At 51.8% G+C, this 23,628-nt stretch overlaps 1 protein-coding gene across 2 annotated transcripts in view; it reads left to right on the forward strand.

Moving 5' to 3' along the window:
• The window catches only part of uvrag (UV radiation resistance associated gene), an 85,074-nt gene that overhangs the window by 56,011 nt on the left and 5,435 nt on the right, over positions 1-23,628 (forward strand). Inside the window, exons 14-15 of one of the 2 annotated variants that reach the window (XM_086160143.1) lie at positions 1,159-1,263; positions 17,070-17,161. In XM_086160143.1, coding sequence (XP_086016269.1) covers positions 1,159-1,263; positions 17,070-17,161 — 197 coding nt within the window. The remainder of the gene's footprint in view (positions 1-1,158; positions 1,264-17,069; positions 17,162-23,628) is intronic. The other variant, XM_086160144.1, reaches the window with a different exon arrangement.

A 23,628-nucleotide genomic window follows, 5' to 3' on the forward strand; every position in this document is an offset into this window, starting at 1 on the left:
CATCTGCAGATACCGCTGGTGGAAGGCAGAGCACCCATTTCTTTTAAAAAAGCGACTGGTCACCAGTGAGATGTTTCCTCAGTATAAAATGGACGGAAGCGGCGAAGGAACGGAGCGACGAAGCGCTCCGAGTCCATCTGGCCTGCTGCGTCTACGTTTTGGCCCAAAAATGTGAGCGCTAGCTAACTAGTTGGGTTTCTCGTTTGATGGATCATGAAACATCTCTTGGTGGAACTCATACGCCATGCCCATCTGCAGATACCTCTGGTGGATGGCAGAGCACCCATTTCTTTAAAAACAAAGCAACTCTGGTCACCGGTGAGATGTTTCCCCGGGATAAAATGGACGGGACAAAGCGCTCCGAGTCCATCTGGCCTGCTGCGTCTACGTTTTAGCCCAAAAATTGTTAGCGCTAGCTAACTAGTTGGGGGATTTATGTTCCTCCAACCATTGTAGCTCCAAGGCAGGGCCTTTAATGGCTCCTTAGAAACTCATGACATTGGTACTTGGTGGAACTCATACGCCAGCCCATCTGCAGATACCTCTGGTGGATGGCAGAGCACCCATTTCTTTTAAAAAAAGCAACTCTGGTCACCGGTGAGATGTTTCCTCAGGATAAAATGGACGGAAGCGGCGAAGGAACGGAGCGACGAAGCGCTCCGAGTCCATCTGGCCTGCTGCGTCTACGTTTTGGCCCAAAAATGTTAGCGCTGGCTAACTAGTTGGCTTTCTCGTTTGATGGATCGTGAAACGTCTCCGTTATTATCTGCTAATTAGCAGCAAAAGCAGTTTAGAGTTCCATGTGTTTCCTGAAGCTCTCCGCTAAAGGGCATCACGAGTGACCTTGAGAGCTCACGTTCGCGACATATTTTGTGACGATAACGTCCAACCGTTCTTTTTATTTCCCTGGAAGTCACCCGGTTCACCAGCAGCATGGTGGTGTTTTTGTTTTTATCATCTTAAAATATCCTCATCAGTCTTCCCCTCTGAGGTCAGAGCGCCGGCTCTGACGGCTGCTTTGGAAAAGTGTTGGCCGCCGCGCTCCGTCATTTACTTAATAACGCGTCTGCAGTTTTACAGCTGGTTGGAATTTGTCGCCGGGGCCTGTTTGTTTGGAGTCTGCGCTCCCAAAGTCACTTTTACTTTTTTTTTTTTTAGAAAGAGCCACGGCCTTCACTGGCGGATAAACCCCCCCGATGGACGGGCGGTGACAGAACAAAGAGAAAGAACAGGGGGAAAGTAAATCCCTTCGGACGTGCTACGGTATGCTAAGTACGTTTCGTCGGTATCTCATCGGCGGATCTGAGTTATGTCACTCCGTCTTTAACTCCAGATGCTCGCCGTCCGGCGGGCATTTTCCTGTGTCAGCCGGCGAAGAAAAACTTGTTATTCTCGCTAATTCATCAAACCCGGCGCGCCGTCACGTTTGGGTTTTCTCGGGGCGCAAAGACGCCCGGAGACCCCCGGCCCCGGCGCCGCTCGGTGACACTAAACAGCTCTCGGGATAAAACAGCGCCGTCCCCATCTGGTCAGTATTTGGAAGAATCCGAGCCGCCGTCGCCGCCTCCACGTGGGTTTCATTACACCCCCCCCCCCCTCGGCTCCGGCCAATCGGCAGCCTCCCGGTCCGACGAACGCGATCGGCGCCGCCCCGTTCTGCGAGCGTCGCCCGCGGCAACGCCCATCAAACCGAGTCTCACCTCATTAGCGGCGTTAGCGTCCTCCGTCACTCCGGCTGACATGTTAAAGGAGGGTCGGCGTGGCTCATGAAAGCGCCTGTTAAATAAACACCAGGCTCCGGGTTCGGGAGGCGGCGCCCGCCGGGACCTTATTGGCTTTATTTGGCGTTTTAGTTATTGTTGTTGATGGTGAAAATACTGATGTTTTCCTCACAAACTGCATAAACGCTTGATTTATTTCATTTTTTTTTTTTTTATTGGGAAAGATTCTGTGTTCCTTCTCCTGGCGGCGAGACCATAACCGCAGCGTTACAAATAAAAACCTCTAAGCTTTCGGAGGCGGAGCCTGATTGGACGGCGAGGACCCCCCCCCCCCCCCCCTCGCCCTCGCGCCCCCCCGGCGTGTGAAGTTGTCGTTGCACATCCGCTCCACGCAAACGTGGCGTTCTCTCCCACGCTCGGGGCGTAACTCACCCGAGACGACAGCCATCCACGCATAAATTATCGCCACATCTGCCGCGGTCGTCATGGAAACGGGCGAAACATACACACACGCGCCGCCGCCAAGTTGTTGTCAGGCCGCGTCGAACGTTATTGGTTTTTTTTTTCCCGCGTACGTGCACGCTGGCGTGAGCTCCAGGTGGCGTCCCGGAGATGTTCCTCTCGTGGGACGGCGGCGAGCGGCGAGCTTTCAGCGCCGCCGTCCTGGTTTTTTCTTTCCTCGGGGGGTCGGATCGCGTTAAGCGACGAAGACGCCGGCGGAAGGGAATGGGATTGAGAGTGTCGACGGTTCATCTCCTTCATCTTGTACTTCACTTCTCCATCTAACTCTCCTTTCCTTGCTCTTCTCTCACACCTTCATGTCCTCTCTCGCATCCATGAACCTCCTCTTTGCTTCTCCTCTGTGGAACTAAGATGTTTCACCTCTCGTCCAAGACACGTCCTTCCTTTTCCCGTCACCGACCGGTTGACGGAAGGTCGATGTTACCGACGTCACCTTAAGTCCAGAGGGGACGACTGTCTCTGGAGACTTCTGGGTACTTCTTGTTTGTTTGTTTGTTTAGAAGTTTATTAGGACAGTGTACAAATACATCAAGCACAGAGGCAGAGATGTTTGTACCAGATTGTAGCTCATAGCTAATTTCCATCTGTAGTCCTGGACAACACAAATATAAAACTGTATAAAATAGACAATATGTATAAAATACACAGATAGGCAATAAAATAACTATACAATATATAAACAGGCAATAAAATATGTATTTTGTAAGTTGAAAGTACTATTGTTGTGATATTGTTACTTTGGTCATCTGGGGGCCATCAGATGTTACCCAGAAGGGTGGAAACCACCAACTTCGGTGGCGTTCTCATTCCGCGGGTCTACATGAGGGCCCCGTTCGAGGCGCCTGAAAACAGAATGATATAGAAACAAAGGGGAAAGATTTGACAGCTTCTCTGTGGAGATGGTTGATATGCAAGTATGCCCATTAGGGCTGCAGCCAGTTGCCATTCTGGGTCAACCATGACAATAATGGTGGACTCCAGAGTACTCAGTCCACCATTTTAACAACAGTGGACTCCAAAGTACTTGGAGTCCACTATTACAACACTGGTAGACTCCAGAGTATTTCAGAGTACCCCAGAGTTCTTTGGACTTGTATGACTCCTAGGGTACTTTCTCCTGGAATTGACCCTTCTTTGTCACTCCAAGTGAAACTCCACAAAAACTGGACCGCTCTCCATCTTGGATGTCTGTTACCGGGCCCGGAAAGGAAGTCCTCTTGTTCATCATCACGGCGCCAGCTACTGATCTGGTATTTGCACTGCAGTGCCTCTGGTGCCTCTTGCGGCCCGGCGTACACGTGGGCCGGTTTGAAAACGGCCTGTGAAAAAATTAAATGGGACATTGTCGCATAAACTGTCATGGTAGTTTATGTCACCGGTGGCGTTCTTCCAGGTTGTTACCGCATTATAAACCACCGACCTCACACAAAAACACACACACACACACACTGAACTAATGGACCGATTTCCGTAGTTGGCCACCAAAAAGTGGGTGGAGGAAGAAGAAAAACTCACCGGCACAATAGCCATTTTGTTTATTGTTCATTGGTCTGTCACAGCCTTGCTGTGCGCCTCCTAATCGGACTAGGCTGAAGAATTTAGGTCACATTTCTGATAAATTAATATTGTCATGCATTCATTTCCAAGCTGGGATACTTTACATCAATCCGGGGGGGGGGGGGGGATCAGGTTTTCTCACCTTTTAATAACACCGCCCAAAAGCGGAGGCCATGACTCTGGCTCAATAAAAAGAAAAGAAAATACTTTTCGCTTTCGGCAGCCGTGTGAGAAATCAGGAACGAAAAAGATTTTTTTTTTATGACGTGTCGGCGCAACTTTTCAGACGCGGGTCGGTTTTCTGTCGGCGTCCAAAAGCTGGATGGAGGCCTCGGCCCAGAGCAGCATCCAGGGTTTTCAGTCGACCGTGCAGGAATGCTATAGACGGGCGTTATGTTTACTACCTGCAGATGTATTAGCCTAGCCTAGCGTAGCGTAATAATAATAATAATAATAATACATGGGATTTTTATAGCGCTTTTCATGACACTCAAAGACGCTTCACAAGTAAAAAACAGAAGGAACAGAACATACACAGAATTATTGGGAAGAAGTCCATAATTGCAGAGTGTGGCGATGAGCTGGAGGAGCTTCGCCGGTGTGCAGCTGAGTGTCGTGCTGCTGTGAGGAGGCAAGTGTTGGAGCTGGATGTCGGAGATGGATTTTTGGTGGAGGGAGAGATGGTGGAGCAGGAGGAGCGAGAAGATTTCGGCCGATGGAAATGCCGTCTTGCTAGGCGCCATCGGGATCCGGAGTTTCGAGAGGCTGGCCGGCTAGCTAGCGAGCCTGCCTGTCTGCTCAGGTCACCGTCGGGATCCGGGGTTTCGAGAGCCCAGCTAGCCAGCCAGCCTGCTCAGGTCGCCGGCTAGCTAGCCAGCTAGCCAGCCAGCTCAGGTCACCGTCGAGATCCAGAGTTTCGAGAAGCTAGCCGGCTAGCTAGCCAGCCAGCCAGCCTGCTCAGGTCGCCGTCGGGATCTGGAGTTTTGACAGGCTAGCTAGCCGGCCAGCCTGCTCAGGTCGGCAAGCTAGTTTGGTAGCTTGCTGGAGATTGTCCAGGTGAGCCTTTGTCTTTGGTTTGGTTGATTGGTTGGAGAGCGGGAAGCGGCAGCCAAACGCGCCAGCGTCCTCCCGCCCGCCATCTTGCTAGCGTAGCGGTGCAAATGACTCTAGCCGTTGTTTTTTATGCAAACAAATGGAATTAAGAGTCAGTGAGCCGCACTGGTTATCGAGGACGGACGTGAAAACCGAAAGCGGCCGGCGCAATCGCAGATTACACCTCCTTATCAGATGGAAAACAAACGGCGTGGGCGTCTGAGCGGCTCCCCTGGGGCTCCCGCCAGATACCAGGGGACGGTAAAAGGAAGCCCAGCTCGCGGCGCAGGGGAAACGGCCTGCGAATTCGGCCCCGAAAAAAGAAAGAAGTGAGTCATTCGTAGGACAATCTCGCTGCCGGGGTTGTGCGGAGCGAGCGCCGCGGCCCCGTTTGGCACCGAGAGAAAATAATAACATCCTTAACGCTGCGCAGGGTCACGGTTGAACAAAGCCAGATGACCAGGGAACGCTGGGGGCTCTCCAAAGTAAACTGGACACAGCCGGGATCGGGGGGGGGGGTCGGCTGAAGGAGGGGGAGGGTATGATTTCATTTTCTTTGTTTATCGGGTCATTATCCCGCCTTTCAGTCGCGCTCCTCCTCCACCTCCCGCGCGATAAATTGTTTTTATGCCTTTCTCCAGCCGGAGCTTCTCAGAGAGCCATTCCTTCACGGACGGCGGAGAGTCGGTGACCATCTCCCGCTCTCACTTGCTCTCTGGCACTGTTGACTTCCTCTACTTCTACTCCGTACTTCATGCCGTTCTCCTGTAGGCCCTTCTTCTGGAAGCGTGGAGTGGACTTGTGGTTGATGCTTCACATGCTCATGTCAACGTCCCGATGGGTCTGTTTGACACACAAACCGTCGGTAAACACTTGTATGCTCTAGGCGACAGGCGCACAATTGGATATTTCATCTTCTGATTGGTTCCTCCTACCAGGAGCTTAGCATGTTGCATCCTGGTGGCCCAGAAGGCCTCAGAAGCTGCCGGAGTGTTGGACGTCTGGTCGCTCACCTAAGGGCTCTCCGTTTTCTGAGTTGCATAGAAGGTTGTAGCTTTGCTGTCTGCATGGCTGGGTTCGAACATGTCCTTCATGATGGTAATGATTTTCGGAAGGCATCTAACCACGCTTTAGGGTTTGTATGTCACAAGAGAAACCTGAACCCCTTTGAGGCTGCTCCCTTCAGGGGTCACCACAGCCAATCGTCTGCCTCTATCTAACTCTTCTCACACACCTACTAACTTCCTGTCCTCTTCCCCGTCATCCATAAACCTCCTTTCTGGTCTCCAGCCAGACCTCCAACCTCAGCATCCTTCTACCCAGATCTTCTACCCAGTCCATGTCATGGACTCAGAGGGCTGGCGACGATCTGGGTAGATCCTGTACAGTGTGACTGTACAGTATCACCAGGAAATCTACCAATCTACCATCCCTCTGATGGACCTCTTCACTCCAAAGAGAACCTCCACATCTTCATCCTCCTCCTGTCTTTTCTCCAATGCTTCTCTCTCCTCACAAGCTTCTTCTACTCTACCCCTTCAGTCTGGCTGATCAGACTTTTCCCCACCGGTTCTAACCTGCTTGCTCAAGTATCCCCACCTCTTCTCCACCCTCTCCATTGCTCTGGACTGTCCTGGGCTCTTAAACTCCTCCACCTCCTCCTGTAGCCTCACTTCTCCACTTGGGTCCTTCTCACCACCCGTCCCAACCAGCTTGAACGCCTTTCCTCCACCTCTTCTCCACGACCTCCGTCGCATTGGACCGCTGAGGTCGTAAGACAATGCGCCCTCGCCGGCCACCCTTTCTTCTGGTGTCTCCTAGCAGACCTCGGTACCTTCTACCAGCCCCAGGGAGTGTAAAGCCAGTGCTCTCCCGTCATTCGCTAACGCTAATAGAAAGTCGTGGCGCTGTCTCGCGAAATAAAGAGGATATAAAAACAGTATCACCATTCACGGGCCGGTCGGAGAGGAATTGCGGGCAGCGCGGAGCCAGGATGGGCACCTGCCCACAAACCGTACATTCATACCCTTCTCTGGACAAGGGGGGGCGGCGGAAACACAGCGCGGGTATAAAAAAAGACGCCGCCGGTTAAATACCTCAACACTTCTCCGAAGGAATAATGAAACGGTGTGTGATCGGCGTTTCAGGGACTATATTCGGCGGCTTTATTTAGCCGTGTGACCAGGGCGGCGGCGGTTGACATACATTCCTGCATTAATGTGTCTTTCCGTGCGAGGGGACGGCAGTTGGTAGCCTTCCCGCTCGCTTAGCAGCCCTCGTTATTTCAACACGCTTTGACGCTCAGGTCAGAAGGGAGATGTCCTCATAGCACGGTGGTCGGCGCCTCACCGCGAGAAGGTCTGGTTGGATTCCCACAGGAGGCCTTTCTGTCTTGAACCTCCATGATCCCCCAGGGTCTTCGCCAGGTTCCTCCAGGTTCCCCTCGCAGTCCAAACACATCCGGGAGACCCTTGGAGATCCTTGGTTGTCCGGACGTGCGAGATGGTTGCGTGTCTCTGGATGTAGCCCTCGGTCAAGGGTGAACCCAACCTTTCGCCCAATGACCGCCAGGACAGGCTCCGCCCACAAGACGGAACGATAAATGCAAAAACTTATAAATGAATGAAGGCATGAGAAGATGGAGAGTATCATCTCATAGTTAGACAGTACGCGCTGCATACCGAAGAATGCTTGGATAGAATACACAACCACTCACAGCGGAAAGTGGCAAGTGCAAGAAAAGTGACCAAAAATTGAAAGATAAACAATAAACGGTGTTAACGATGTATATTAACAGGTAGGGCTCGTTTAACAAGTTGTACCTGTGACGATTAAAAACAGTCTAAAAGTGGCGACAAACAGCAACGGTAGCAGCGCAGTCGACACTCCTATGGTGTCCGAATGAGTGGACGAGTCGGAAAGTGACTGAACGGACACTCGAGTGGATGAATGAAGAAGTGAATGAATGAAAGAGAAGTCTATTGAGATCATGGGGGTCGGAGGCGTTGTTCTTCAGAGACGACAGCTTAGCTACCGACGTCCTCTCTTACAACGCCTGCAGAGTCTAGGGGACCTCCTGTCACGTCCCAAGGGGTCGTTGTGTGTTTTGGGGCGTTGTCTTCTGTTGCAGGTAGTTTCAGGTAGCCCTTCAATATCGCCCACGGCGTCGTGCCAAAGAGTGATACGTTCTAGGAGCTGAGAACTTTACACTTTCTATCTGCATGTTTTCATTCCCAACCTTTTGTTTGGTGACCTCAGAAAAGTGAGGAGCTCGTCCGGGATAAGGAACTAGCGAACAACCAACAATCTGGCAAATGCGAAAGAAAATTTGAATTTCGTTCGATCTCACGGCCCTCGACGGGGAACCGACACCTTCCCGAAACTGAACCAGCCTTCCTCGGCAGTTTGAGAAGAATACAATCCCGAAGGTTTTTTATTCCTGTCAGGTTTCCTTCTTGCAGGAAGGGGAGGTGTTCTGTGGTGCTCCTCAGGGGTCTCAGTCCACGGCAGAAGGTGCTCCGGTAGCTCTTCAGTCCAGCATGCGAGGGGTCGATAGAAGTTGTCCTTGATACCGAGTAGCTTGTTCAGGTCCTCCTCTCAGACACCTCCACCAACAAGTCCACTTCAACTCCCAGGTTGGAGCCGGCCCTCCTGATGAGCTAATTTAGTCTGTTAGCTGCAAACCTCAGCGTAGAAGACGACACCGGAGGCTCTGCAGACGTCCAAAGACCTCTGACCTTCTGTGTTTCCAGTCCAGTCTAGTTTATTGTCTACTTGTACTCAACCACAATGTCCACATCAGTCCAGTTGATGGAGACGGGGTTTGGAGCGATCTTCTCTTTCCTTAAAATATCCACCACCAACTCTTTCGTCTTTGTTCCATGGAGTTGCTGGAGTTTTAGTCCACTCCACTCCTCGTTTCTCTCTGGTGGATGGATGAGCGAGTGAATCCTTTGTCTCCGGATGACGTATTGACGTAGCGACGAGTGCATGGATAACGGTACGTCTACAGGAGGTTTGGTTGAGAAGGTGTCTGGAGTGAGTCTGCAGCCGGATAATGAATGAGTGAACGAATTAATGTTGTAACTGTGACAGGCGGGATTATCAAGAGAGATCATGTTGGCTTCAGTCTGAACCAAATCCTGTTATTCAGGACGCATTATAAAATGTCAGAGTAGACGCAACACCGTGTTTCAAATCAGATGTTATTTTCCACGTGTATGATACTTTTCACAAATATATTTCTCTCCAGCATCTGGAACACCGGTGGGCCGGATCGCGATCCGGATTGTATTTCCATCGGCCCCCGCAGCCGTATCTGATGCCTCTTAGCTTCTCAGAACATGTAGTATTTCGTGAAATTAAATAAACCGTAAAACAGCGATACTTTGACTCCATTAACGGCAGACCAAATACGTCTGTGCCGATGCGAACCGGGTTATCGCCGCAACCCGGAGTTATTGCACCGCCTGCCGTGTGTTTGTCAGGCTTTGCAGCGCTGAGGGAATGGATAGCGTGCGCCGAGTCCAGTAGAAATACTCGCGGTATCCTTTCCGTGTCCTAGACGCGCCGGGTACAAAGTCCCACCGAGTGTCATGGATACTCTGCTGTGCGGATTCCAGCTGTAGACGGGCCCCTCACCAGGTCCCTCCGTTTAAGGCGCGTCTATGATTAGGGGGAACGAGTCCAACTCCCATCTTCTACCGGTCACCCATCACCCATCTTGCGCCCTTGGCGCCACATGCCATTGGGCCGGCGAGCCGTCGCGCTGCAGGAAGGCCTCGGTATGCTTTGAAATCGAAACAACAAAGTGCTCAATTATGGCGTTCTCCTTGGTGCGCCTCGTCCAGGCACCAGGAGTCCTTGCGTGAGCTGCCATGGAGGATTGATGACGGCCCCGCCGTGCCAATACCGCTAACAGGAAGTTGACCTCGGTGTAGTGACTTCACAGGGATCGGCGTCGGGTTACTCCCGACGCGGTAGCCCGTTGTCGCGGTGGAACGGTGGCGAGGGTCGTCGGCCCCCGCCGAAGACGCCGACGCTTCCGATAGGTGTCACTGTAAGACATCGGACCGCTGGGCCGGTTTCAGCAGACCAAACAATCCCAACATGAAGGGGATCTCGTGTAGACCCGAGGAACGGCGGTGCCCACCTCCGACCCTGCCTGCAGTGATTGAGGTCAGAGGGGATTAACATCGGCCTCTTGTCACCGGTGGTCTCCCTAACTGAATTTCCTATTCATCTCACACAGCCTTTCCCGTAATTATGTTAATCCGTTGACTGAGTTTGGCGGCAATACGATACTCGGCAAAGTGTAACAACAAGTAATGCGACGGAAGAATCTGGTTTGAATAAGGGCCGCATTTTGAATTTGGCCGAGGCGCAGTGAGCGCGCCGCACCTGTATTGCATTACCGCAAAGAGCAGTCTGGAGTTTTTTGGGGGGGTGGAAGGGGTAAAAAAAAAAAAAAAGGTGCGCGGAATAAAAGGATGGTAAATGAAGTGCGAGGATTTTACGGCGCGCGATATTAAAAGTGGTTTTATTACATGCTTTTTTGGAAACGGCAACAGGAAGTACGAGGGATATTACATTTCACCTGCTGAGGAAGTGCTCGGACTCGTCGTTTGCGTGCCGTTCCCACGGATGCCTGAGCGCCTCTGGTTTCTTGAACGTCTCACGGCGATAAGGCCTCCCCGCCGCAGCCAATGACGCGCTCCGCCCTCGGGGGATTTCGGCCAATAATCCCCCGGGATTCTCCAGCCGTCGCATTTCCAGCTTCGCCTCTCGGGTTCGGAACCAAACGGCCGTTGGAGTTTCGCTCTAATTGTTTTGTTCGTACGCTCCGGTGTCGGGGGGTTCCGCAAAGTCAGGAGGTTCCTCAGAGCTTCCTGACGTTCCTCATCCGGATCCTTCATGGACTCCCATCTAGGATAATGGATGGATCTTCTTCTGGAGGAGGAGTCTCAGCTGGCGGAGGAGGTCGGCGGTTCCATCCCTGGTTCCTCCTGCCTGGATGCTGAAGTGTTCTTGGGCCACCGACCAGCCCAGTTGCTCCTGATAGCCTGGTTAGCATCTGCAGGGTAGCTCTGCTAGCAGCATGTGACCGGGTCAATGTGATCGGGTGTCTTCTTCTTCTTCTTCTTCTTCCTCTTCTTCTTCTCCTTCTTCTTCTTCTTCTTCCTCTTCCTCTTCCTCCCCCTCTTCTTCTTCTTCTTCGTCCTCTTCTCCTTCTTCTTCCTCTTCTTCTTCTTCCTGTTCCTCGTCCTCTTCCTCTTCTTCCTCTTCTTCTTCTTCTTCCTCTTCTTCTTCTTCTTCCTCTTCCTCTTCTTCTTCTTCTTCTTCCTCTTCTTCTTCTTCTTCTTCTTCTTCTTCTTCTTCTTCTTCTTCCCCTTCCTCTTCTTCTTCCTCTCCTTCTTCCTCTTCTTCTTCTTCTTCCTCTTCTTCTTCTTCTTCCTCTTCCTCTTCTTCTTCGTCTTCTTCCTCTTCCTCTTCCTCTTCCTCTTCTTCTTCTTCATCTTCTTCTTCCTCTTCTTCTTCTTCTTCTTCTGCTAGCTACAGGCAGTCCAAGGCCTTGAAAGTCCTGATCCTGGATGTATCCGAAAGGGGATTTTACTCCGGTCCCGGTTCTCCGGAAGGCTATCGGAGGATCCTCCGTTCTCCTGACATGGACTCCACACACGGATGTTTATCGATCCGCCTTCTCCCTCCACACCTTCTGGGAATGTCGAGGCCTCCTGAAATTTTTGGCGGCCGCCCCGCTAATTTCATGCTAGCGCTAGCGCCGCATTTTCAGGTGGAAACAACCTGATTTTGAGAGCGGCTCGGACAAGCCACGTAAGGAAACGGTTGTCGGGTCGGTTTGCCAGAGTGCAGGAATCTTCACGGCCTAAACATGTGGGAAGATGGTTTCTTTGGTAAGCAAACGCGTGCGGTGTTTACAAATCCTGATTTGCATCAAGGCCCGGGGAGCGGAGCGTGATGACTGTGGCGCGCATTCAAGGCCGGAAGACGGCTCCGGATTCGAGCGAAGAGAATTTCTGTTGCGAATGAATTACATGACTCAGATCCAGACTCAAACAAGCCCTCGGCCCAGATCTGTTTATTTATCGAGACACATGAAAGTCGGCGGTGATTAATCACGTCGGATTCCGATATCGCGCCGGAGTCGCGAAGCCGGAGTCCCCGCTTTGCAACGAGCGCGGGTAAAAATAGAAAGTCAAATTAGGTCGGATGGGAAACGCGAGTTATTAAAACACGTCACATAAAAGCAACCATCTTTTTTTTTTTTTTATTCTTTCAGCCATTTTGCATCGAGCTCCATCGTGCGCCCAGATGGGTGGAATCGGTCGATCCGAAACGGCCGCCGTTCCCCACCCGCGACGCCCGAAGAGCTCCTCGGGGGGATAAATCCGATTTTGCGCTAACAGGAATGCATCCCAGAGACCTTCGGGGGGCAAATTTGACAATCGTTGAGCTTGTCTGGGACGGTCGGTCTTCCCCCCCGTTCCCTCCTGCTCCGGCTACACATGCCTTGCTAAATGCTTCAGTGTGTCAGTTAGTTTTCAGCGTCCGCGGCGTCGGGGAGTAATGCTTTTTCGCAATCGGTTCCTGACATGGCCGCCGGGCCGGGGTTCAGGGGGATTTTTTATGTGTGTGTGTGTGTGCGGTTATTTGTTTGAGGGTCACGGTGTGTGCGTCCGCTGTTTGCGATCCACAACAGGGGGAATGTAGTTGCCATGGTGACTACACTTGCGGCGCCGCCAGAAATCCCGATGTAATTTATGGTTTTATTCAAACGTAGTTCTGTTTCATTTGGCTTTGGATAAATATATAAAGCTGCGAGGTCGGCCGCCGCAGGACGCGTCTGTTCTTTAACGCTCGCCGACAAGCAGAAACTGTTTACCCGAAACGTCAAAAAACAAGTCGAGGCCCCGATTCCGCTTTCCGACGTTCTCGACGTATCAGCTCATTCAAAGGTGGTGCGTTCTGAAGCCCACCTTTGAATGTTTGGCAGCGGGAAGCGGAGAAGACACGCGGAGAAACATCCAAAAAAAAAAAAAAAAAACGGTGTTCGGTATCCACGGATTAATCCCGAACACATCGTGAGATGATTAAAACAAGGGGCCACACAGTAAAATATAATTAGCGCTGTAATGAGAGGAGTAAAACTTCACCTGCTGCCACCGGGGGAAGCTGGCACGTACGCTCGGGTGAATCATCCGCGTAGAAATGTTTGGCGGGAGTTGACAGCTGCTTCGGCTTAATCGTGAACAAAACACGGGCTTTATGTGGGGTCTGCGGTTTGTCCGCGCTAGCTGCGCCGCGCTGCGCTACGCTAACGCGCGCCAAGAGAACTGTTCATTGTTGACCGTTTTATTGCACGCCTCACTTGGAGCTACGTTTATTGAGATGTTTGCGGGACGGCGCGGTGAGCGTGACGCCTTCGGCTTCTTCGCCAGATCGGTTGTTTGCTCAGGACGCGTTCGCGTGACGAATTCGAGATTAATGATCGAACGGAGTCGCTCGTTTAGCTTCGCGCCGCCGGTCGGGTTTCGGGACGCTCGTCCGTTCACCCGGTTCACGAGTTACTCAGTAATCCAAAAAAAAGCCTCGCTGGAAACGAAAAGGGTTCACGGGGTTTGTCGAGCTCCCGCTTTTCGCATCGAAATCCGAGTCGACGCGTGTGAACGTTATCGAAAAACCGATTGGCGACCCTCCTCCGACGCGGCGCAGGGTTTCCAGATCCACCCTCGTCGATCCAGGAATTTAAAAATACCGTCAACAGCGATCAGAAATCCGGAGTAAAACGTTAATGAGCCGTTCTCCCGTGACTTTAGAAACATCCAGAACACAGAAAGGATATTTCTGTCCGGGAACATTTTATGAAACGCACAAAGACATCGTGTTTTCTAGCGCTGTTAGCGACCTGCAAGACTTGTGTGGATCCACACGTGGGGAAAAGAGGGGCGTCTGTCGCGACGACACCTCCTCGCATCGAAACTGTTCTTCATAAACCGTCACCGTGACGCCGGCTATAATTCGCCGGATTTGACAGCTCTCGTTCCCGCGGTCGGGGAATTGGCCGGCGTGAGTGGCAGGTCGTCGCCCGCAGCTTCTCCGCACTTGAAGACTAACGTCTTTGTCATAATGGCGGGCTCTGCGGCGTGGAGGCGGCGCCGGGGGGGCCGGGGGAGGCACACCTGTTAACCCCAGTAAAACAAGCTGTCACGGGCCTCGCCGAGGTCCTGATTATCCTCCCGTGGGAGTCGAACCCGGGTACCCTCTGCAAGAAAAGGCCTATTTTCTCGGTTCGGCGGGTCTTTTTATTGACCCCCTGACATGTAGACCTCTGGGTTTTTGAAGACCAAACCGCAGGTGCAGATGAAAAAGCTTGAGACGAACCCCCGGGGTTTCACGTCGTTACCCGGGCTCTTCTCCTACGACGCTCAAAATCGACCCCGCCCCGCCAAATCCAAGGAAACGGGAACAAGAAGCTCTGCAAACGAAAGGCGGCGCGCACCATGATCCCGTCGGTCCACTGTGTTTGTTGCCTCCCTCTTCGGAAGTGTCCCGACGGGTCACTCCTGGTGACGGCGCCGCTCCGCTAACCGGCGGGTGAAGCGCGAGCCCGATACGCAGGGTGTCAACGCGCTCAAGGTGCGATCGGCGACGAGGCGACTTCGCGATTCCGCTTCCCTTCCCCGATGAGGCCCGCCCACCTTCCGCGGATCCTGGGAAATTCTCACCGAAATCTTGCTAGCCCCATTAAAAGGAGAAAGCGCTCGTCTGTCCGCCCACGAGCGACCAGCGAGCGGTCGAACCCGCCGGCGTTCATCGGCGGGACGCGCGGACGGGAAACCGGGAATGACAGGCCGTCTCAAGCGGACTGATTCTCAGCGATTCGAGCGCTAAACGTCCGCGCTCGGAGCTACAAAAGCGAATTTAAGGCGTGATTTTGCGGGAGACGCCGAGCGGCCGGCTCGCTCCGCGGCGCTCTGCAGCTAACGTGTCGGTCCGGAGCGAGCGGGGGAGTTTACATATTTGACAGCCAGCGCAGGATATATGCCTTCCTAGGCCGGGGGCCATGAATAACAGGCATACGTACACACGGGCCGCGCCGAGGGGAAATTTAATGCGGCCGCCGCCGAGGAGCGCCGGCTGATGAATATTGACAGGAATCTGGCGCGGAGCTCCTCTTAAAAACACACCTTGCCCCTCGGCGGCGGAGGCCGACACGCAACCGGGCGCGAGTCCTGGACCCGAGTCCTGGACCCGAGTCCTGGACCCGAGTCCTGGACCCGAGTCCCCCCGCCGGCCCGGGCGGCGCCGCGGGATCTCTCGCCACGTTTGCCGCTTCCCGACGTCCGTCCCGATGAAGTGACGTCAGCCATCACGCGCTTGTCTTCGCCCGGATCCGGTTTCTGGACGGGGGGGGGGGGGACACACATTCACACTCACACACACACACACACACACACACAGATAGAAGCGTGTAATTGGACATAGGGCTCCAGTTAGACAAGCGCTGTGGTTATTACACACACTTAAGAGCTCAGGCCAAGTAATAGGATTTGAGAATAGCTTTTTGTCCCCCGCCTCCCGCCCTCCGACCCCCCCGCCTCCGACCGGGTATCAAAGAAAACACACATTACGGCGACCGGCAACTGCTGCTCGCCATAATATTTACCCTGCGCGTATATCTGATACGCGATTTTCGGATATATACTTTTTAGACCGTAACCTTGAAATTTCCATGAGATTTGTGATTTTTCTTATTTTAACATGTGGCCGCGGAACAACCCCCCCCCCCACCCCCCCCCCCCCACCCCAAACACACACACACACACACACACACACACACCCAACATTTCTGCACTCTCTAAACTGGTGGTGTTATTGATCTTGGCCTAGTGTTTCAAATCCAATTTCAGCCCTGTGGACGAGCCCTCGCCGGCGCTGAGGTTTAACCCGGCGCCATGAATGGACGCGGCTGTTGCCGGCGTGTGTTTTGGATCGTTTCATCACCACCTGGGTTTTCCAGGCGTCCAATTTTTTTTTTTTTTTTTTTTTTTTTTTGATAAAGCCCCTGCACAGATACCGTCACAACTCAAACCGTAGCAGAAGGGCACACACACACACACACACACACACACACATGTGCAAACATCCCGGACACGTGAAGGCACTGGTACATCTCACACACACATGAACACACACTACGTTCGTGCCACACAGTTCACACATTATTCTGGCAGCTGTTCCCGCCGAATGGAATTTCGCCATTTTATGTGGAGGAGAAATCCGACACACATGCAGCCGGTGTGTACATGGCATGACATTTCCTGTTGATGCTTTTATGCCCCCCCCCCTCACACACACACACACACACACACACACACACACACACACACACACACACACCCCGCCCCCTCCCTTGTGTCATTAATCAAGCTTTACAAGAGCCACTATGTACTCCAGCGGGGCCCCAGGAGAACGCCACAGGCACTTGCCAAAACAAAACTAGCATAGATGCTTGTATCTTTATTAGCCATAGCGCCTGCAGACACTCGACGTGCTAAAATGTGACCTTTGACCTCTGGGAATACGGTTTTCTGGACACGCGATTTCTTTATTATCGCAACACTCGTGTTTGCAGATACGAGACGCGAAACCTCGGGATGGACGGCGTATCAGAGTCAAAAGTGTGTGTGTGACTTTAGCACCTGAGTGGAAACAAAGCAGATACCAGCTGTTGTAAGCAGCAGTGTGTGTGTGTGTGTGTGTGTGTGTGTGTGGAGATAAATGCTGGACGTGCTGCGTGATGCTCCTCTGCTGTTGGCTGGTTCAGGCTTAAATAAAGCGTGGGACGCGAGCGAGGGCCCGACAAGCCGAAGTGAAAAGAATCTGTCCGCCTCGCTAACGGCGGCAACCGTGGAGGCTGGACTGTTTGACCCCCTTCATCCGGATGTTTTTAGCCGCGGGTTTGTTTTTTTTTCCCCACAAACGCACACACACCTTGCGCATGAGCACACATGGCTGCTATCGGGGGAAGGATGGGATGCTCGCCGCTTGTCCAGATGAGAAACAGCCCGGCGTGGAGAAAAGGTGTCAAAGCGAAAGAACGTCGTAGGTTTCCCGAAGCTAACGGCGCGACGTGTTGTTTCCTTTGTCTTGCAGCTGAGATACCAGCATGGTCTGACCACCCCGGACCTGCAGCAGACGCTACCCAACCTGAAGAACTTCCTGGAACACGGCCTGCTGGTGCGATGGTAAGAACCAGAGGTTATGAACACATCACACCGACCGTCAAATAGAACTTGAAGAGTTAGCAAGTCAGGTAACAAGGAGGTTATGTTTTCGTCTGAAGCGTCCACGTCGGGGAACCTCGAAGTGTTTCGACTTGTGAGTTTTCCAAGATATGCAACTTTGCTTTGTGATCGGAGCCCAGATCTGAGTGGGATGAGCGTTTGATGCCCATGTAGCCGCTGGCCGTGACGTAGCGTTTGAAGACAGTGGGAAGCGCCGCCCGCCGCTGGGCTAGCTAGCTAGCTAGCTAGTGGCGGGCGGCGGCGTGAGTGAGAAGCCGGGGGACGTTTCGAAAGTGCCGTTCAAGCCGGTCGGGGACGATTTGACGGTTTTAGAAAGAGGAGCGGCTTCACTCTGTCCATAAATTAAGTTTCGACATAAAGTAGCGCAAAGTTACATTTAGCATAGCATTGTAGCATTAAGGGTGGACCCAGTAAGTTAAGTTAAGGATAGAAAACTAAACAAAATCCTCCGCTGCCGACATCTTCGCCCCGTCTTTCAGGTAAAGACACAAAATAAAACCAGTTTGTGTCTTTACGTTCTCTCTGATTATGTCTTTCTATTTTTGAAATGGTTTCTAAAGGACATTTATCTTAGTCAAACACGCAACAAAAGCGTGTGGAACGGGTTAATGGCGTTTCGAATCATCTCAATGCGGAAAGTGTATTTGACACGCAAGCAAATCGTCCTACGAGTTCAGTCTCAGGACGGATTCAAGGTATGATTGTTCACGTCTTGCGCGACCTCAGACTAGCCACGTTAGCCGCCGGGCTAACGTGTTATTGCATAGGGAGTTAGCATTAAGAAAGTCCACGTCTGTCAGTGGACGGTACGGCGGCCGCTGCTCGCCACGCCCCGCCAGACGGTTGGACGCGGCGCGGATTCCTCCGTCTGACGGTTGCAGTTTTTTCCATCTCCACTTGGATTGGCGTCAAAGTCTGGGAAAACGTGGGGAATGATTTAAGGCCATGTCAGATGTACCTGTTTCCGTTTGGTTCTGGTCGCCGGCGAAGTAAAGAGCGATCGGTTTTGTCCGATAGAAACGCTCCAAAGGGGCGGAAATGGCTTCTGGACGGCGAACAACCAATGAACGGGCGGGAGGCGGAGGAGGGTGCAGCTGCATGGAGCTGCTGCGTGGCCTCCACACACACACACACACACACACACACACACACACACACACACTCGGGTTGACCTCCGTCAGTCACCACCGGTGGACCTACATTGTCGTTTCCGTCGCCGGCTTTGCAGCAGCTCTGATAGTGCTAGTTTTAGCTAGCGGGCCGCTGTGACCTCACGCCGGCCCGCTAGCTAAAAGGTGATTATGCCCCTGCGCTGCGTCGCTACTGCTAAAAGCCGCCGTTGATGAGATTTGCAGCAGCCGTCCCGTCCGTGGAATGCTTAGATCTCCGTCTCACTCGGCCCTCTCGTTCCCCGGCCTGAACCTGACCCCCCTTTCCGGGCTCTGGATCCTGGGTCCCGCGTCAGCTGCCCCGTGAAACCCCCTCCCGACCCCGGCCCCTCTGACGAGAAGGGGGAAAACCTGCGCCGCGTATTTATCGAATGACCTTTCGTTCCACCGGGAAGCCCAAGAGCCCAAAGACGGATGAGATGCAAAGCGTGGGGGCCGCCGGGCCCGAAGCCCCTGGAGATGCAGCTTCGTGCTCTCCTGCCAGGAGCTCGCTAACACCTGCTCCAGGACCAGAGAACCGCTCCGTCAACCGAACAGAGGCCTAGCGGTTAGCTCGGCGTGGAATTAGCTTAGCTCCAGGACCAGAAAACGGGGGAGCCTCAGCTGAGAATCGCTCCGTCTACCAAACGGAGGCCTTGCTGTTAGCTGAGCGGGCAATTAGCTTAGCTCCAGGACCAGAGAATCGCTCCGTCTACCAAACGGAGGCCTAGCGGTTAGCTCGGCGTGCAATTAGCTTAGCTCCAGGACCAGAGAATCGCTCTGTCTACCAAACGAAGGCCTAGCGGTTAGCTCGGCGTGCAATTAGCTTAGCTCCAGGACTAGATAACGGGGGAACCTCAGCTGAGAATCGCTCGGTCTACCAAACGGACGCCTAGCGGTTAGCTTGGCATGCACTGAGGCTCAGGCAGCGGCTCATTAGCTTAACTTGGAGGCCGAACCGGAGGCCCCGCCTCGGCCCTGGGGTGTAAAAACGGCTTTGAATCCCGATAATTAACGGCGCAACTAACCCCTCCTCTCACACTTTATTTTTGTAGGTCGTAAAAAAACAAGATATAATGTGTTAATAAGCTGAGGGTTTTTGCAGAAGCTGTTTTCCTTTTTTTTGTTGTGTTTTTTTTTTTTTTTGTTAGCCGACGGAGCGGGAGCCGGGCCGAGATGTTTCCACAAGGCAAAGCAAAGCAAAGCAGCTGCCAGCTGTTTGGAGGTTTTGCGCGGAGGAATCTCCGCTAGAAGCCGGCATTTAATCACTCCTTTTCCTCTCAACCCCCCCCCCCACCCCGAAAAATGTTTCCTCTATCTTCCAGCCGCCATTGTTTAATAAGAGAAATCACGTTATCGTCCTAGACGTCTTTTATTTTTCTTCATCTTCCCGAATGGAGCTGAAGGTCCGGACCGTCCGACGTGAGGTCGTCACATCGCAGCGTCACATTTGTAAATTTCAAGTGAGGCTCGGGTTTCGTCGCCCCTCCGGCGCCCGTTTGCTTTTCTAAAACATCTTTGTTACGGAAACTATCGATTAAAATATGATGACGGCTGTCGTCTTTGTCCGGAGCCACGTACGACATCTTCTTCTTACCTGTGGCCTTGTTAGCGCCTCGCGCGGCTAGCACACTGCTATTAATGTGTGTGTGTGTGTGTGTGTGTGTGTGTTTGTGTGAATCAGTGTTAAGGAGGTGAGAGTGTTCTATAAGTGGAGATCATATCAGGCATCGTCTTACTGACTATTTTAGCGCTAGTGTTACTCACAGGTTTAGCATTTCTGTAGTTGTCACTCCTTCACAGAATCCTTTAAATCAGGGACGTCAAACTCATTTTCACTCCTTTTCATTGTTGCCCTCAAATGGCCACATGGAATTGTAACAGTATAAATGGAACTACATTTAACCAAATTTAATGTAAAATAAACAGAATGACAGCGGACCCTCGCGACTTTGCACTTTAGCTTTTAGCGCCCGTTGCTACTTTCTGTCATTTTAATCATTTAATATGATTTTTAATGTACTCATTTACTGTACGTTTTGTATTGTTTTTTAATGTTTATTGAACTTTGCTATTATCCAAAAGTGTTAAGCGTATTGCATGAGCGTGGGAAGTGAAATCCAGTCCACGGTGGGTTGATAACAGTTTGCGGGAGGTCGGTAAAGGGTCGAGCGTAGTTAGTTGACGGTTAATTTATCGGTAAATACCATCAAAACAATCGCATCTCTACTTCGCAGAAGCTCACTTTTCACGTGGGGTCTTGGATTGTAACTCCTGCAAAAATAAGGGTCCACTGTATTTCCTTAATGTCAAATAACATTAAAAAAATGATGTTTACCAGTTCCTCTTTGACAACATAAATCCTTTTCTTGTGTCTGGTTAAGAAACACACATTACTCCTTCAATCGATGATCAAACGATTCAAATCAGTAAAGAAAAATGTCATCCAACACCAGTAATGACATTCACTTTGTTCAAAACATCAGTTTCTCTTCCTGGACATTTGGAGATCATTTGTAATTTTTCAATTCCTCTTGTAGAAAATGGCATTGATGTGGATCCACTGCGATCTAATGGCATAAATGTAGTTTATGGTCAATGCACGCGTTTGACTTCTTTATTTTAAGACAATCAGACCTTTTAAGTTGTCCTCGCGAGCCACGTAAAATGACGTGGCGGGTCTTGAGTTTGACACATGTGCTTTAAATTTCTATTTCTAACGCTACCATGCTAATGCTACAACGGGAAAGAGGCTTCCTTGAATGTCTGAGACCTTTTACGCGTGAAGTGTTTAACCGGCGGTGCGCCGGCTGGAGCTTCTGCTTCACAGGCAGAAGGTCTATGGTTGGATTCCCACAGAGTCCCTTTCTGTGTGGAGTCTCCATGTTCTCCATGTCTGCGTGGGGTTCCTCCAGGTCCTTCCACGGTCCAAACACATGCAGGAGGTTCACTGGAGACACTATATTCTCCTACGAGTGAATGAGAGGGTGAATAGTTGTATGTCTCTAAATGACATGTGAATGAAAGGGTGAACGGCTGTATGTCCCGATATGGCATGTGAATGAGTGAGCGAACGGTTTCATGTCTCTTTATGTGACAGCCGGGACAAACTGGAGGTTCATTGGAGAACCTACATTCTCTGGACGTGTGAATGGCTGGATTTCTATATGAGATGAATGAGTGACTGAAGGATTGTTTGTCTACCCTCATTTCTGGACTATTGAGCGCACCTGAATATAAGCCGCACCGGCTAAAAATAAATAAATCTATATATACACATATTTGCCACACTTGTCTAGAAGCCGCAGATGTTGTAACATGAGATATTTACACAGAAACATTTTTTTAATTTTTAATTAAATACTCACCAGTGCCTGTAACACGGCTGATGAACAAAAGGAAAAGTCCATCCATCTATTTTTCTATCCCTGCTTTGTCCACCTCCAGCTGATTGCTAGCTTAGTCTTCCTCCTGCGCGTTAAAACCGTAAAGTCGTCTTCTTCCGTGTTGCAATTGAATGATCTCAGAATTTCACGGTCATGTTATTGGTCTGATGTGACCGGGCGAAATGTTTTGGTGGCGTGAAGCTCATTAGCACAAAAAACATCCATAAAGTAGCCGCGTCGTCGTTTTGAGCCGCAGTCTTCAAAGCGTGTGAAACAGTAACAGAATAATCGTCCGACCCGGATTGAGTGTATCAATCGATATGATTAACAGTTTGGTTTGCAGGGTAGCGCGGCAGATAAAACCGTATCCGGAGAGTTATTACGCTAACAGCTCCGTGCACTCAAACGTCTACGATGAAGATGCAGAGGTGGTATCACACCTCCTCCTGTTCCCTGCGATGTGCGAGGAGACGGCCGCCCCTGCGAGCTCCAGCCTTCCTCCCCCGGTGTTAGAAAGAAGCTTCAAATCAGATCCAGTTTCCAGCGCCGCGCCCTAGCTTATGAAATATGTACGTATATATTTATATCTAGTTAGAAGCGCTGCATGGCAGCTGCTGGTAATAATTCCATTGACAGCGAGGGCGGTCGGTCCTGTATCCAAACAGACATACGACTCGCCCCCGACATGTAACGCAGGGCTGACAATATATACAATCCAGGCGGTGGTTCTTGCTGAAGGATAAGAAACAGCGGGAAAAGTTGTGGATCTGTTAGAGTGGGGTGTGGACCAGGACCAGGACCAGGACCAGACAGAGAGCGTCCCAGAAGCCCATTCTTTATGAACTGCACAGATGAAAGCGTTCAGCATGCTCTGCCTGGAGGTTCACAGGGTTCCAGTCCCGCTCGGGTTGCCTTCGAGCGGGGATGCAAGGGGGGCGGCCACCGAGATTGATCACCGCCTCGCCGACGCGTTAACCCGTTAGACGTACAGTGGTCCGCGGTTCCAAGTCCTTCAAGTGCAGACTAAGACGGCGAAGGTGCCGGAACTCCGAGCATACCGGTTCAGCATGCTCTGCTTGGAGGCTCACAGGGTTCTAGTCCCGCTCGGGTTGCCTTCGAGCGGGGATGCAAGGAGGGCGGCCACCGAGATCGATCACCGCCTCGCCGACGCGTTAACCCGTTAGACGTACAGCGGTACGCATTTTCAAGTCCCTCAAGTGCAGACTAAGACAGCGAAGGTGCCGGAACTCCGAGCATACCGGTTCGGAACAAGGGGACCAGAAGTGAGTCGGGCGATGTTAGGCCATCTTGACACATTTGGACTGGTGTGGCATCATCCTGAAATGAGCTTATCCGCCATCCGAGGTGCTCAGTATGGACACGGTGCGCGACTGGATGACTTCTGGAAAAGAAGGAACGCCGTTCGAGCCAGTTGACGTGTCGCCGCTCTTTGGTGATTCCCGTCTCAGAGGGCCGGAGTCAATGAGTCCTGACTTAAGAAAACGAAAGCCCCCGCCGTCGCGCGTATCAAATTTTTAGTGCTGTTTGCTCTGGTCGTTTCGCAGGGATTTCCCCGAACCACATCAAACGAGCAAAGCTTATCTCCCGCTATTTGCTTTGGCTCGGCGTGGCGGCCCCCTTTAGTGGGATTTGGATACGAACAGCGGCGTGTTGTGAAGCCCATCGGGGGGATCGGACGGTGGAAAAGGTCTGGGTTACCCGAAATTCCTGCGTCGGCCTGAAATATACCAGGCTTGACATCAGCAGTGGAAAGGAAGGGAACGGACAAAAAGCTTTGGAGAAGTGAAGGCTATTCCTGGTTCTGGTTTCCTGCTTGATGATTAAGGCAGAGGCCCCACAGTAGCACTTACAG

This window comes from Fistularia commersonii, chromosome 15 (genome assembly GCF_037954325.1).
Source record: "Fistularia commersonii isolate RoL2024-O1a breed Wild chromosome 15, RoL_Fcom_v1.0, whole genome shotgun sequence".
NCBI lineage: Eukaryota > Metazoa > Chordata > Actinopteri > Syngnathiformes > Fistulariidae > Fistularia > Fistularia commersonii.